The 15666-nt window shown below is 32.4% G+C and overlaps 1 protein-coding gene across 2 annotated transcripts; it reads right to left on the bottom strand.

Annotated features, from left to right (window-relative positions):
- Positions 1 to 4871: 4871 nt before the first annotated feature.
- On the bottom strand, positions 4872 to 9643 carry LOC112091160 (F-box/WD-40 repeat-containing protein At3g52030-like). Of its 2 annotated transcripts, XM_024164091.1 has the most exons (4): positions 9092 to 9641; positions 8224 to 8294; positions 5363 to 5471; positions 4872 to 5284 (listed from the first exon to the last, which is right to left on the bottom strand). In XM_024164091.1, the coding sequence occupies exons 1-4, from the start codon at positions 9206 to 9208 to the stop codon at positions 5111 to 5113; spliced, it is 471 nt and encodes a 156-aa protein (XP_024019859.1). In that variant the 5' UTR covers positions 9209 to 9641; the 3' UTR covers positions 4872 to 5110. The 2 variants fall into 2 exon arrangements, with proteins under 2 accessions (XP_024019859.1, XP_024019857.1); XM_024164089.1 differs by having other exon boundaries at positions 4872 to 5471; positions 9092 to 9643.
- Between the last annotated feature and the right edge of the window lie 6023 nt (positions 9644 to 15666).

The following is a 15666-nucleotide window of genomic DNA, read 5'->3' as shown; positions in this document are numbered from 1 at the left end:
GTTAAAAAAATCAGGGAAAACATTGAGAACATTTGATTTTGCACGTAAAAGGTACACCCAAGTTGCACGTGTACAATCATCAACAATAGTAAGAAAATATCTATGGCCAGTTGTTATGCTAATGTGAAACGGACCCTAAATTTCAATATGAACCAAATCAAATGGTTATGCAGACATATTATTATTGGAAATAAAAGGGAGACGTTTCTGCTTTGCCATATGACAAATTTTACAATGAGAAGAAAGATGAGATAAAGAGTTAGGAATATGTAATTCATTATGTAAGATCTGAAGTTTTACAGAGGATGGGTGTCCATTGCGATAATGCCAAACATCAGACTTTGATAATGCAGAATAAGAAGAAAATGAATAACATATCTTATTTCCTAGCTCTAGAAAGTAAAGATTATGTTGTCTTCTACCCTTCCCAATCGTCAAGCCCTGAATGAGGTCCTGAATTACACATGAATCGGGAAAAAAATTAGCACAACAGTGATGAGTTCGAGTGAGTGAACTAATGCTGAGTAGATTCAATGCAAATTTAGGAACGAATAAGACATCATGTAGGATGAGAGTGGATGACAGCTTAACAAACCCTATTCGAGTGATTTCAACAGCGTGACCATTAAGAAGAATTACTGTGATACCGTGAATGGGGCTAGAGTGATAAAATAGAGAAAGGTCACAACAAACATGGTGCGTTGCACCTGTATCCATAATCCAAGCACCACGATTCACAGTGAGATGTGAAATAGAAAAAGATAAGGGATTACCACCTAAAACATGGGAGACGGAGGGACTGTTTGTGGCTGGAATTTCAGGTGCATCGTCGATCTGATGTTGGAGCTATGAGCTGAGGTAGGCGATGAATTGCTGCACTTGATCCACCGAGAGTGTGCTGGGCGAAGAGCTCTGAGATGCATCTGAATGAGCTATGACCAGATTTATGGATTGGAGGAAGCTAGGTCGGCTCTGAGGTGCATCGGAATGAGTTGTGACCAGCTTTGTGGATTGAAGGGAGCTAGGCTGAGCTGAGGTTGGGCTCTTGATTTGGGCTTGAACCCAGGTGGGTATCCGTGTATCCTATAGCACTTGTCCACTGTATGGCCTGTAAGCCCACAATATGAGCAGATAGGACGTTCATGTTTGGGCTTGTACTGGGAATTAACCATTGCAGTAGAAGGGGACGACGAAGTAATGTTGAAGGCCATGGATTCTGATGGTTGTCCACCGTGTCCAGTTTCGATACTCTTCTGCCTTTCTTCTTGCACAACAAGGTTGAAGATCTTTGCAACATGAGGCAGTGGATCAAGCATAAGAATCTGCCCACGTATTAGAGAATAGGATTCGCTCAATCCCATTAAGAGTTGCATTATGCATTCTTGCTCTTGATAGTCGATCCATGACTTCATACCGCCACAGGAACACACCGGAATTGGTTGGTAATTTTTCAGCTCATCCCACAAAATTTTAAGTTTGGTGTAATAAGTATTGACATCAAGTGACCCCTGAGATAAACCATGAAGCTATTGCTTAATTTGAAAGATCTGTGGAGCATTACTCTGGCGAAACCGATCTTGTAGATCTGTCCAAACGGCTTGAGCTGTGTCAAGGTACAATAGACTGTCTGTAATCTCCTTGGAAACAGAATTTAAGAGCCACGAGGTCACCATATTGTTACATCAGGACCATACTCCAGCATTTAGATCACCAGATCTGGGTTGCAAGACCGACCCATCCACAAAGCCGAGCTTGTTCTTGGCGTTGAGAGCCATCAGCATAGCATGACTCTGGGTATTATAATTGGGGCCAGTGAGAAGATGTGATACGAGGACCATTCCCGGATGACCTCCGTTGTGGAGGAAGAACGGACTGCTAGCATTCTCCATCGAAGAGTGCGACTCTTGAGCTACGACGCCTTCAGAAGAATTCAGACTTATAGCCTGAAATCGATTAGTGTGGTTGTTTTGGCCTCCGCGAGCCATTTGAAGAAAAGAGTTAATGAGCAGCTGAAAAATAGCACTCTTATACCATAATAGAATAAGAGAATAAGGAAATGATAATTCTCTTCATTAATTTACAAATGAGCAGAGTACCGAATATATAACGTAAGCTGCCTTTACGTTGTGAAGAGGGCACACACCCCAAAAAGGACAACTCAGCTAACAGAAACAGAAAAAATAACAATACACTACAATACACGCTGAGTTTGTTATAACAAAAATATTAATATGCTAATAGTTTCAACTCTGATTTGTCAGCAAGAAGAAACTGAGAACTGCCTCTTTGGCATAGTAGAAACCCATTCATAAAGTAGAATAGGGTCGTGTCATTTTCGTAAAGGTTTGAGAGCAAGAGAGGTTTGTAAAAATTGGCTCTTGATTTTCATTGATCGATCAAAATTATATATAAGTTTAGGTGATACAAATACGATGACGTCCTATGATTGAGATCTTACAATTAGAATCAAAACGAATAACTACAAACACACACGGTCAGCCATTAAATGCGTCCCATAATTTCTGGTATAAACGATGGAGATGAAGGACGGATTGAAATCAAAGATCCACTGTTATTTATTTATTTATTGTTACCCAAAAAAAAAAGGGTTCTGCTCAAATAGCACATCTCATCTATGTGAGTTTGGTTTTGCAGATGTAATGGCTAGGTGACTATGAGTAACATCTTCACCACGGAAGTGTTCTTGCCTCTTGGGCTCAGTTTACATAATTAACTTCCCTCTTTGGATGCTTTATCCATTTTCTTTATTGTTGTACTTCATTTTAGACTCTTTTTTTTAATGATAATTAGATTATATTTGGATGGCCTTATATTAGTATTCTTTTTTTCCCGGGAAACAAATGAAATCATTTTTAGCGTTGCTTCTTATTGGTCAATTCACTTTATGTTTGCTTTTCTTCTCAAGTAATTTGAATTGAATCGACTAACTATAGAAGAACATCCTTTTATTGGGGACATCAGTGTGCTTTGATGAATATATATATTGTTACATCTGATTTTATATATAGCGTTTCAGATGATGTTGAAATACTGTCTAGAACACAGCTTAATTAATTAAGATCCGGGTTAATTACGTTTAGTTGCTCAAGCTGAATAAAGTGCAGAAAGTCAAAAAAAACACACAATATGATATCACAGTTCAGTGCGCACACTTATATCTGCGGGGTCACGCCCAGATAGTAAACAGTTCACTATGTTCGAGAAATTACAGACACCGGACAGACTTATTCACTCAAGGACTCCCTCCTAGATAATAACGCCACTGTGACGAATCTCCACAGTGATTGTTTAGCATGCACCACACGTCTTCTATTCACTTGGCAAACTTCTTTCGACCAGCAGAGCTTCCTCCCGAAAGTAACAAATCCCTCTCCTGAAGGATGAACTCAAAAACTCACAAATGTCTCTCTAAATATTTCTCTGTAATAAGCTCTCAAATTCGCAAACTTTTCTTCTTGAGATGTTCTATTAAATCTGTGTCACATATACTCTAAAACAAAGCCTTTAAATAAAGTCAAGAGAATCTCATTCAAATCCACTCTCGATAAGATCTCTATTATCTCCATAATTCTCTCTCCTAGATAGACTCTAAAATACCTTCACGTTATCTTCTCAATCTCCAATTCAAATTATGCAGCAAACTTTCAAATCCGAATTAATTATCCTCGTTGTAAGATAACACTTGATCTCTGCGGCCCTTAATTTACGTTCCTTATAAACACATGTCTTTTGAATCAAAATTCAAGAAGACAAAATCAATTCCAACCAAATTGCACCAAGGGATAAAGATTAGCTCCAACCGAATTGTACTTTTGAATCTTCTTTTCCTTTGACCGAGTCAATCTCACACTAAGTTAAATCCATATCTCCTTATTATTTACGTTTACAGCCTTCTTAAATTTAGATATCATCAGCCTTCTTAAATTTAGATATCATCAGTTTGAATTCTCCATATAATCTTTTTTATCCTTATCTCTTTCTAGAATCTCATTTAAATTCAAATAACAAATGTCTTATCTTCTTTTGACCAAGGCCTTATGGCTTAGTTTGGTAGTGCTGTGGATTTAAAAAAAAAATTACTTTTAGTTGTGCTGAAAGGAGAAACAACTATTACAAGAAGCAGTTGAGTGTTTGGTAAAATGTAATTATGCTAGCTGTGTTGGTTTTAAAATCAGTGTAATAGTGTTTGGTAAATTTTGAGACTGAATTGCTGTGAGTATGTAAAATGACAAAAATAGACAACTCGTATGAAACTTAAATATATATAATTATTTTTTGTATTTAAAAATACTTGTTGAGCTTAAAAAAAATTAAATAATGCTATGATTTTAAGTTTTCTAACAATACATTTATGATAATTAATTATTTTTTTATTTCTTCATTCACAATATAGTTATACCTAAAATGAACATTAGTGAGTAATTAACATATACAATAAAAATGTACATTCCATGTTCAAAAACTAGTAGAGCATATCTCGAAACGACATTAAAATGAGTCTAGGAAAACGACACTGATTCTAAAAATGAAAAATAATGGCAAACCACGACAACAGTTTCAGGAGGAAAATGTTTATTCAAAAGACAACAATCAAAAAATAACGTCATCTCTAACAAACGACAGTAAAATATAATCGACATGCGCATAGGTAAACTACATAATTTTTTTAAGAACTACAACAATTACAGATGAAAACAGTAACTTGTAAACGATAGCATATTTAAAACGACAGAAATTGAAAAAACAACTATGCTCATGACCAGAGAACAATCTCGAAAACAAAATTTTAAAACGAAAAAATTTAATAGAAACGACACCGGTTTCAGCCTCTTTCCAATGGAAGTGCTTCTACCTCTTGATTTTCTTAACTTTTCCTCATTCTAAAATTTGGTCCATCCAATTAAGTAGGAACTACAAAACGATTAACAATTTCAAGGAGACAACATAGAATCAATGTCCTTATCAAATCTACGCTCTTGAACTTCTGCAAATCATTCATCAACATAGTAAAATCAACTAAATCTAAAGTTCAAAACAAACAGGGAAAAAAAAGTAAACGCCATATTAAGCATACATGAAGAATTGTATCTCAGTTTCTGAATTTCCACATTCTAATGTACTTGTTGTTGTGTGTGGTGACTATCTTCTTCATCCCAACAGCCAAGCAAGTAATGGGAGGTCGATCGCTTCTAGGAATACTGTCGATGTGGGCATCTTCCACAAGCCTTCTCCCTTTGGCTCTCTCAACGACTCCATAATTGCCCTGAGAGCCAGAGAACATTTTACCTTCAAAAACTATGCTGGAAAGAATTTCACCTGCGTTCTGGTTTATAAGACGTACCACACCATCTATTCCTCCAACAACTAAAGTCGACCTGTCATTTCGGAGATGTTGCAAGGAATATATGACATTCGGGCTTACTCGTTTGTCCCACAAAATTCTCATTGTCCTATAAGATGTAACAGAGAAAGTGGATTATGAATTCAAAGATAATGACTTTACAAGAACTTATCAAAGCGTGTTTGTAATATGACATGTTATCTAGATATTATAGTGGCAAGTTCACTTATGGCTGAAACAGATAATGGCACTAATGGCTGAAAGAGATGCAGCTATGAACTCGGAAAGCAGATTCATGGCATCATTATTAATCATTTATTTGATGTAGATGTTATAGTTGCAAGTTCACTCATTGACATGTATTCAAAGAACAAAAACATAGACTCTGCTCACAAGGTTTTCTATACATACACATTCCTAAAAATTACTTAGGAACATCGTTTAAAGAACAAAAACATCCTCATTCCTAAAAATTACTTCTTCCAAACATATATACACACACGCACACATATATACATACAAACACATACATAACTCACTTTTTTTTCCAAACATACGCAATAGAACATTCCCCAATTCAAAATGGAATTCATTCTTTCTTTAATTCCAACCATTTCCTACCAAATTCATCCCCATTTACAACCGAATACATAGCAGAGAAAAAAAAAGTTTTCCTTCACAGTTTTTGAAACAATATTGCACGAAAAAATCAAATGCTTAAATAACCATATCCATGAACTATAATCCAAATATGTGAATACCCATAAAATAGAGTCAGAATACAGTCCAAACAAAGGGTTTACATAGCAGAGAAAAAAAATTTAACAAAAAATCCACCAAGCCAGAGAACACAACCAAATCAACATTCAAAAAAAAGCTTAATGGAGTACTTACAGAGGCTATTAATCTGATGAACTCCAACCGATATCGGTCTTAGCCAATAACGAAATCTGGAAACCCTAACAAGAATAAACCCACCAACACCGAGAGAACCGAGAGAGATGAGAGACTCCGCCTGGCCGACAATCGCAGGAGAAACTAAGCCGGAAACGGGGAGAGGGAGTCTGAGAGAATAGAGAGAGAGAAGAAAGAGAAACGGAGGGAGAGAGCTTTGGCTGAGAGAGAGAGCACGAGAGGAGGCTTCAGTTCAAGAGAGGAGAGGTGGCGAAGGAGCAGAAAGAAATGAGGCTGAGGGAATTTTTTGATTCAGCAAGGTTATTTTGGGAATAAAGAAAATTTCATTAATGAACTCAATGTAGATTGCCGCACAATCTACAATCAGAAGCAGCCTTTGAGCTGCTTTTGATTTTTCCCCTAAATTCCTTCTAAATTATGTAAGAAGCACTTTTTGGAGTGTTTACCAAACACAATAAACAATTTTGGCTGAGTAGCAAATTGATTTTGGCCTTCTAAAATCTCTACCAAACTAAGGCTTAGTTTGGTAGTGCTGTGGATTTTTAAAAAATTACTTTTAGTTGTGTTGAAGGAAAAAGCAGCTGTTATAAGAAGCAACTGAGTGTTTGGTAAACTATAATTATAGTAGCTGTGCTGGTTCTAAAATCAGTGTAATAGCGTTTGGTAAATTTTGATGTTGAATTGCTGTGGATATGTAAAATGACCAAAATAGACATGGTATGAAACTTAAATATATGTAATTATTTTTGGTATTTAGAAATATTTATTTAACTTAAAAAAAACATAATATTATGATTTTGAGTTTTTTAACAATAAATTTATGATAATTAATTCTTTTTTTTTATTTCTTCATTCACAATATAGTTACAACTAAAAGGAGCATTAGTGAGTAATCAATTTGTTGAACAAAAAAATACATTCCATGTTCAAAAACTGACAATCATTAAAAAAATTAAGTCGTGTTCATTAGAACCAAAAAGTATGTCGTATTAGAACCATATAGCGAATGGAAAAACGAAATGTGTCACCCTAGATAGTGTGCAAAATAGCACCAAAGATGACTCATATTAAGGGTACCAAAAAATGGAAGAAAATATCAGAAGACAGAACAAAGATACATAGTTATTTTATCAACATTACCAAGAAATAACGCTAAGTACATTGAAGAAGTTGACACCATTAACAGATTAATTTATTATAAGCTTGAATTTCTTGAATTTTCACCATAAATACCTTCAAACAGATAAATTTATTCTTGTACTGTTATGACTTGTAAGTCCTAATTGCTCGAAGTTTCTATAATATTTAAACTTGAGACCAAAATGGATTGTTTAGAAGAATGTTCAAGAATGTTGAAATGTGATCAATAATAGCACTATTGTAGCAATCACAACTTGCCCACTATTCTAAACTAGAGGGTGTCACCTGGAGCATACAAATGTCTTCTCAGAAACTACCTAATAGGAAGTATTTACTTCCTTATAAAGTATCTCAAATGCAACTGATGAATCCCTAATGTAGTTTGGAATGAGACTTCTAAATCTTTCCTGTCCAGTTGTATTCCTGCCCAAAAATCAAATAAAAAGAGTTGTAACTTGCAAGGGAAAGAATTGAAAAGGGGAGAAAAATCCATAACATCATAACCCATAGAACACACATTCCCCTTCCATTTTAAATAGACCAAAGCAAAGAGTAATCAAAGATATTTAAAACAAATAAAAGAAAGAAACTTCATATACCCATTTGGCAAACATCCGAGAGGAAAAAAAAGAGACAGATAAAATGCATTAAGCGCTAGTAATTATCCCTATCTCTACAAAAAAAAACAAAAATATATATATATATATTTTTTTTTTGTGCTTTTCACAAAGTGACACTGGAAAAATAATATATTACTATAAATACCAGCATGCATAACCAAGTGCGATGAATCTTGACTATCTTACCATAGTTGCAGTCGAACAGTTCGATCTTCAAGATACATGGTTTTTGACAGGAAATTGATACCAATTGTAGCCTGGTCAGGAAAAAAAAAAGTCGAATTACTCTTTAAATAGCTAAACGCTTCGAATTGTAATCAAGTTAAATTCAACATATATGGAGTTAATGCATAACGAATACAACAGATCTGTCAAAACAATATTCTTAAACTTTCTTTCATAGTCTAATACTGTCAAGAAAATTGTCAAGTCATATTTGATTATTTTGTCCATAATTTGCTTCATCTTTTCTAAGCTAGCACATTATTCTGAAGAACATATCATTACCTACACTATAAAGCTACATGGCTTGGCCATATCTTGACAAATTAAAACAAGCACTTCATCTAAGAGCAACATAGCTTGAACTTTGCTCTTCTTTCTCATTCATTTGTTTTTGCTAAACTTGTTGACCAAACAGTTGATTATTCAGTTAAACCATCAAACCTTTTTGGTAGATTGGATTAAATGGCAAGAAAATCGACCCAATACAAAACTAACTACATTTTGATGGGATTCAGAAGCTTGATCCGCTCAAGTCCTTATATAGTTTTAAGAAATGCTCGTTCATAATCCAACATTAACACAAAAACAGAACAATTTCCCACAACCTTTTTCTCTCCATCCAAACAGAAGGCGTAAATCAAAATCCAGATGCCAAAATTCAAACAAAACGAAACATACCCAAAAAAAAAAAGAAGAAGCAACACACAAAGCTCAAATCAACCGGATCAATAACCAAAAAACAAAAAGTTGCGCCAAGCCGATCTGAGGCATAAAAAAAAAGAAATCTGAATTGATTGGGATCTGGGTATGAAAGAATTTGAAAAATTACCTTATAAGTGTTGTCGAATTTGTCGTACATAAAGCGGGTGATGATGCTGGTTTTGCCGACGGACTGGTCACCCAAGAAGACGAGCTTGTACTTTGCGAGGGCCGAGACTGGAGCCATTTTTGTTGGATCAGAAACAGAGAAAGAAAAAAAGAAGAAGAGGGAAACGGAGAGACTCCGCCGCCGTCGACAATCGCAGGAGATCCTAGCCGGAAACGGAGAGAGGGGGTCCGAGAGAGAGAATAAAGATAAACGGAGGGAGCTGAGAGAGCAAGGCTGCGGCTGAGAGAGGGCTGAGGTTGAGAGGCTAAGGCTAAGAGAGAGAGTTCGGTTTCAGAGATGGCGAAGGATGGGGCTGAGAATTTTTTTGATTAAGCAGGGCTATTTTCGGGATAATGAAAATTTCATTAATGCCTCAGAGTGGATTCCCGCACAATCTGAAATCAGAAACAGCAATTGAGCTGGTTCTGATTTCAGCCCAAAGTAGCTTTTGAATTCTCTAACAATCAGTTTTTTAAATGTTTACTAAACACCTAAAACAACTTGAGCTACCCAAGAAATTGATTTTGGCCTCTCAAAATCTCTACCAAACTCAACCTAAGCCTACACTTATCTCTCTAAATCTCAATTAATGTCTTATTTATAATTTTAACCTCAAATCTGATTTCAAATCTAATTCTAAATTTTTTTCTATAATATAAAATCTTCTTAAACCTACTTTTTAATTTTTTTTCGAGATTAATAAATTACGAGCTAATAAAAATACCTAACATATATATATATATATGTGAGCGCTAATAATTCCATACCATTCTGCAATATGATGGGGGAATAGTAAAGGCTCCTTCCCTCTGTCCTTTGGCCATTTGGTGGGTCACTCGCTCTACAGAAGTCAATTATTCATCTCACAGAGACTCACCCAGTGCATGTGCCCCAGAAATTGCACTTGGTAATATCAGCTTTAGCAGTAAAGCTCTCAGTAAAATAAATAAATTAATTAAATAAATCTGTTATACCATTTATGGAAATGACAACTATAAGATATTCATCATCGAATTTTTTGTCATTATTTGAAAAAAGTAGATGTCAACAGTGTTGATAATTATTGTTAAGTTGTTTTAATTAGGGAATTTTTTTTAATAAGCCGCTCTACTAAGAATATCAGGTATTAAAAATTATCTATTATATATATTTTTTTATTTAATATGATTTTAATTAAATTTAATAATTAAAAATGGATATATTAGTAAAGAAACTTATCAAAAAAAATTATCAGTAGTTTAATATTCTAATCCTACTATAAAAACTTTCTTTAATTAAACTTAAAACTTAGACCGGTAATTAGAGTAACAGTAAATTTTTACTTTTTAAATTTAACAGTTGAAAAGTAAAAAATAAAAATATCAAATCCTACTATTAAAACTCCTTTTAATCAAACTTTCTAATTATTGTTAGTCTTTTACTAGAAATACTATTTATTCTTTAACGTAGTCATTATTTTTTTATAATAAAAAAAACCGTTTTTTGGTAAATTCAATTAAAAAAAAATGTTAGATGTCAATACTGATGATTAGTCTATTTAATCAAACTAAAAACTTTTAATGGTTGGAGTAACACAGTAAAAATAGTTTTTTTTTTTTTTTTTTTTTACTCTTTCTGGCTCAATCTAGATTGATCTTTTTCATGGGTTTCAGACCAAAAATATGAATAGGAGATGAATCAATAATTGAACAAAAGTGACCCTTGAGGTCTGATAAATGTGTATAAAATGGGGCCTAAAAAAGACATGAATCTGAAAATAGAATAAGCCAGCATGAATTGATAATATTTTTCACCAATGCGGGTTTTTGAGTGTCCCTTCTGCAACTATTGAATAGTGGAGTAAGAAATTATTAAAGTTGAATACAGATGGACAGTCCATAAAAAACAAAAATAACAGATTAAAGAATAAGATATTAGACAAAAATGTACATAAAATTCCCACCACCCCGTCCGACTTTCCACGTTTACATTTTCGCAAAATAGTAAACTTTTATGACGGGGGTATATAGAAAACTTTTTATTATTATATTTTGGTTTTGGTTTTACAAGTTGTAAAAATACAAAGTTGAGTAACTTCTCTTTTCTTTTTTTCTTTTTTTCCTCAGCGACTTTGAGTAACTTCTGCAATAAATACTTACACCCTTCTGCAACAAATAAAAGTTGGCAAGACGGAAAATAAGTACACAAAATGAGGAAAATCGGAATTAATAAAGAGGCCTGAGGCCCTGATTGATATTTGATGGTCCTTTTGTCATTGTTATTGTTAAATTTTTCTCCGCGAAGTACCCACGGAAGAAAATTAAAATGATAACAATAAATATTTTTGTCTCGTTCACTTTACGGATTCAAATTTTCAATTCGAATTGAAATGTGACATTTACTGAAAGTTTTTCACTGTAACAGAAAAAGTTAGACGTGACATTTTCTGAGAACTTTTTACTGTAAAAACCTAAAATTGAAAACTCAAATTAGTAAAGTGAACGAGACCTTTATAATCATTACCTTCTTCATTTCATTTCAAAAAACAATAAAAACTTTCATGCTTGTTTGGAATCATTTCCAAATACGTTTTTCACATTTTTCAAGAACTAAAAAATAAAAATGCACTCACAAAGGTGTTTGGTACACATTTTTTAAAAAATAAAAATTAAAAACGTTTTTTTTTACTTATTTCTAAAAAGTCACCAAAACTGAAAATGATTAAGGATTGTTATTTTAAATATTATTACATGTTTTTAAAAGTTAAACCACCAAACACAATTTTATTTTTTAAAAAACTAAAAATAATCTCAGAATAAAACTACCAAACGCATTTTCAGAAATGATTCCAAAATGAAAATGAAAACGTTTTCGTTTTCATTTTCATACAGAAAACAAAATCATTTTAAAACGAATTCCAAACGTACCCTTCTTTTTTCTCACTCGAAGGAAAATAGAATATTGGCACACATTTTAAATAAAATGACACGTTAATTTATAATAAAATTAAGTATAACTTAATCAAAACATACATAGCATTATCCCTTATATAGCACACTTGTCGTGCTAATACAACAACGATTAGTAAATTAATAGCATGTTTACTTACCAGGAGTGGAGAATGAGAATTGGGAATCAGAATTAACTCCATATTTAGTTACCCATTTTTATCTTGCAATAGGAGTGGAAATGTGTGAGTCTACACCAATTTAGAATTGAGGAATCTGATTGACACTCCCTCACCTCCTACCGGATTGGCATTCTCAATCCTACTAGGAAATGTTAATTATGATTTTACTCTTAATTCTACTAACAAATTTGTGAATAGAAAAGTAAAAAGTAACAAATTGAAAAATACCCTAATTTACTTTCATGCCTCTCATATCTCCTTACTCACTTCCTCTGATATTTTTTTTTTCTTTTCTTTCTTTCTTACTAGTGCCATGGACGATTTCATATCAATCTAAATAATGAAATGAAACTCAGATTTTTTTTTTCATGCTTATAATTTGATTCTTGTGTTATGCTTATTGCTTTTCATTTTTCAATTTATATCCTAAGTTGATTTCTGTTTTTCTATAATATGTAATGCAATGCTAAATCTAATTTTATATGTTGAAAATGTAGAGTAACCATGTCTCAACTTTTAGCACGAAAGAAGATAGCGATTAAAAAAATCTAATTACTAATTAGTTATCCTAATTTAGATGATTAATTAGGTGTGATTAAAAAAATATAATTATTAATTAGTTATCATAATATTAAGATAGCTAGTATGATATACAATTTCTTTTTTTTTTTAAAGTTCAACACACAAAAATCTCCTAAAAGGGCAGGTAAGTAAATTTATAACAATTTATTCTGATTCTAGACGTAAGTAAACGCATGAATGAGATTGGGACTAATTCCGACTCTGATTCCTGGAACCTAAGTAAACAGCTTATTCTGACTTCGATTCCTGACTCGATTTCTATCCACTTTGAATCCTGTCCGCTCCGATTACGGATAAGTAGACATGCCATAAAAGTAAAACTAAGCTCACGCAACTGCATATCATATTATCATTCACATTATTCATCCCAAAGTTTGAATACCTAACAGTTAGAGACTTTCCCTGGTAATTCTTATAAATACAGACTACCGGTAGTTTTTTTCTATTTTTCAGCCGCCAGATTTGTATCAAAATCTGTTTGTTCTGCATACTTTTTATTTGATGTGATTTTGATCATATCTAACGGTTAAAAATTAGAACTATCGGTAAGACGGACTACCGGAGAAACAAAAGTAAAACTAAGCTCACGCAACTGCATACCATATTATCATTCACATTATTCATCCCAAAGTTTGAATACCTAACAGTTAGAGACTTTCCCTGGTAATTCTTATAAATACAGACTACCGGTAGTTTTTTTCTATTTTTCAGCCGCCAGATTTGTATCAAAATCTGTTTGTTCTGCATACTTTTTTATTTGATGTGATTTTGATCATATCTAACGGTTAAAAATTAGAACTATCGGTAAGACGGACTATCGGAGAAACTCCCGGTTAACAGTTAATGTTATATAATATAACAGTTTATGAGTCTGTTTGGGATAGTTTGTGCTTGTGCTTTTAAGTAGTAGAAGAAAATAAGCATAAGTTGGAGCTTTTTAATTAGTGTTTGGATAGTACTTGAAAAAGTGATTTTATATCTAAGAAGAGCTTTTAAATTTATGTGGGTAAAAATATCAAAAACACTTCTTGCTATAAAAAGTAATGTAATCAAAAGATATATATAATATATTTAATTTGTTATTTACAGATAAAAAGTTAAAAATGTAAATGAAAAATATTTTTATAAGCACTTTTCTCATAAATATCAACGATATAACTTGTTCTAAAAGTACTTAAAAAAACTAAAAACACTTTAAGGTGGGTCATCCAAACATATTTAGGCCTCGTTCGTTTCGCTGATTCGAGTTTAAAATTCGAGTTGAGATGTGATTTTATATGAGAGCTTTTTACTGTAGCAAAAAAGTTAGATGTGACTATTTATGAGAGCTTTTTACTGTAGTAAAACTCGAATTCTAAACTCGAATCAGCGAAACGAACGAGGCCTTAAATGAGCCCTATATATAGCTATTAGTAAAAGCTTTCAAACTTTTTACTGAAACTTTTTATTATCAAGAAAAAAAAAAGAAAGTGCCAGTTTCAAAGTCAGTTCAATTGGAATTCCGTCATTTAAAAAAATAAAAATCCCATACTAAAAGGAAAAGAAAAATAAAAAAGTGGACATTAGATAGTTTAAAGTATGGGTGACAATTCGTATTACGTGTCTTTTTCATGTCGTGTTTTAATCATTTTTTCTAAATTTATAGTCAACCCAAATACGACGCGTGACACGTAATTTTTTAAAAATCGTAACACGAACACGATATGACACGAAAATTATCCGTAACACGAAATTGACCCATGAGCCTGAAAGTGACACAAAAATTATATTCTTTTCTTTAATTTTTTACATATTAGAAATAATTTAAAATTCATAACACACTAAAATACAATAACATTTATGAAAATTAGCAAATAATAGTATAAGATTTTGAGTATAAATATCATGATATCACAAATTCATAATAATATCTAAAATATGTAATGAAAAATATATATATTTTTAAATTTTTTATGAATTTCACGTCGTGTTCAGATTAGGCGGGTTCATCTGAATTGACTCATGTTTTTTGTATCAATTTCTGATCGAATCAATTCTGACCAAAATATCTTTTTTCTCAATCTTAATCCGTAAAATTTATGTCGTTTTCGAATCGTATTGTCGTCTCGTAATTCATATTGCCGGTCTCAGTTAAAAGGACATGAAAGGTTGGCATCAAAAGAATCAGAGAGGTAAAGACGCAGGCAAAAACCGATGCCTATCCCAAAAAATAACAAAACAAAAGGATTTGTCTAAAAAAATGAAAAAGAAAAAAAGAAAAGAAAGGCAGTTCGGAAATTTTATTTTTAAGGGAGAAAAAAGATAATTAGATTTATTAGTTCTTATATTATGTGCATCGGATTTTGATCCATGAATTTTTAATTTTAGTGAGCTATTTTCTATTATTTTAAATTTTTAACTACTTTGTCTTTGCACACTAAAATTGACAAATAACTTATGAAATTTGTTAGAAATAATACTAAATCCATGAATTTTTTATTTTAGTGAGCTATTTTCTATTTTTTTATTTTTAACTACTTTAGCCTTTGCACATTGACAAATGACTTATGAAGTTTGTTAGAAATAATAATAACTAAAATTTTTACAAAAAAGAATAGTTACAAATCAAAAGTTTAAGAAATAATTTATCAAAATAAAAATTCAAAACTAAGGTGACATAATTCACATAATTTAGGGGCTAACATTATTAATAACCAATTTTTAGCAAAAAAAAAAAAAAACATTATTAATAACATTTAGGGGCTAACATTATTAATAACCAATTTTTAGCAAAAAAAAAAAAACATTATTAATAACAAAAAAAAAAAAGCCAGTTAACTGTATTTAAAAAAAAAAAAACCAAAAA

This window comes from Morus notabilis, unplaced genomic scaffold (genome assembly GCF_000414095.1).
Source record: "Morus notabilis unplaced genomic scaffold, ASM41409v2 Scaffold33, whole genome shotgun sequence".
NCBI classification, from domain to species: domain Eukaryota; kingdom Viridiplantae; phylum Streptophyta; class Magnoliopsida; order Rosales; family Moraceae; genus Morus; species Morus notabilis.
This window is presented reverse-complemented; position numbering and strand designations above follow the sequence as displayed.

Coding starts and splice junctions, on each gene's coding strand:
- LOC112091160 (XM_024164089.1), bottom strand. CDS start 9,208: ATGGCTCCAGTCTCGGCCCTCGCAAAGTACAAGCTCGTCTTCTTGGGT. Junction 8,295..9,091: donor AATTCGACAACACTTATAAG/GTAATTTTTCAA, acceptor TTTCCTGACCAG/GCTACAATTGGTATCAATTT. Junction 5,472..8,223: donor ACTGTTCGACTGCAACTATG/GTAAGATAGTCA, acceptor TACATCTTATAG/GACAATGAGAATTTTGTGGG.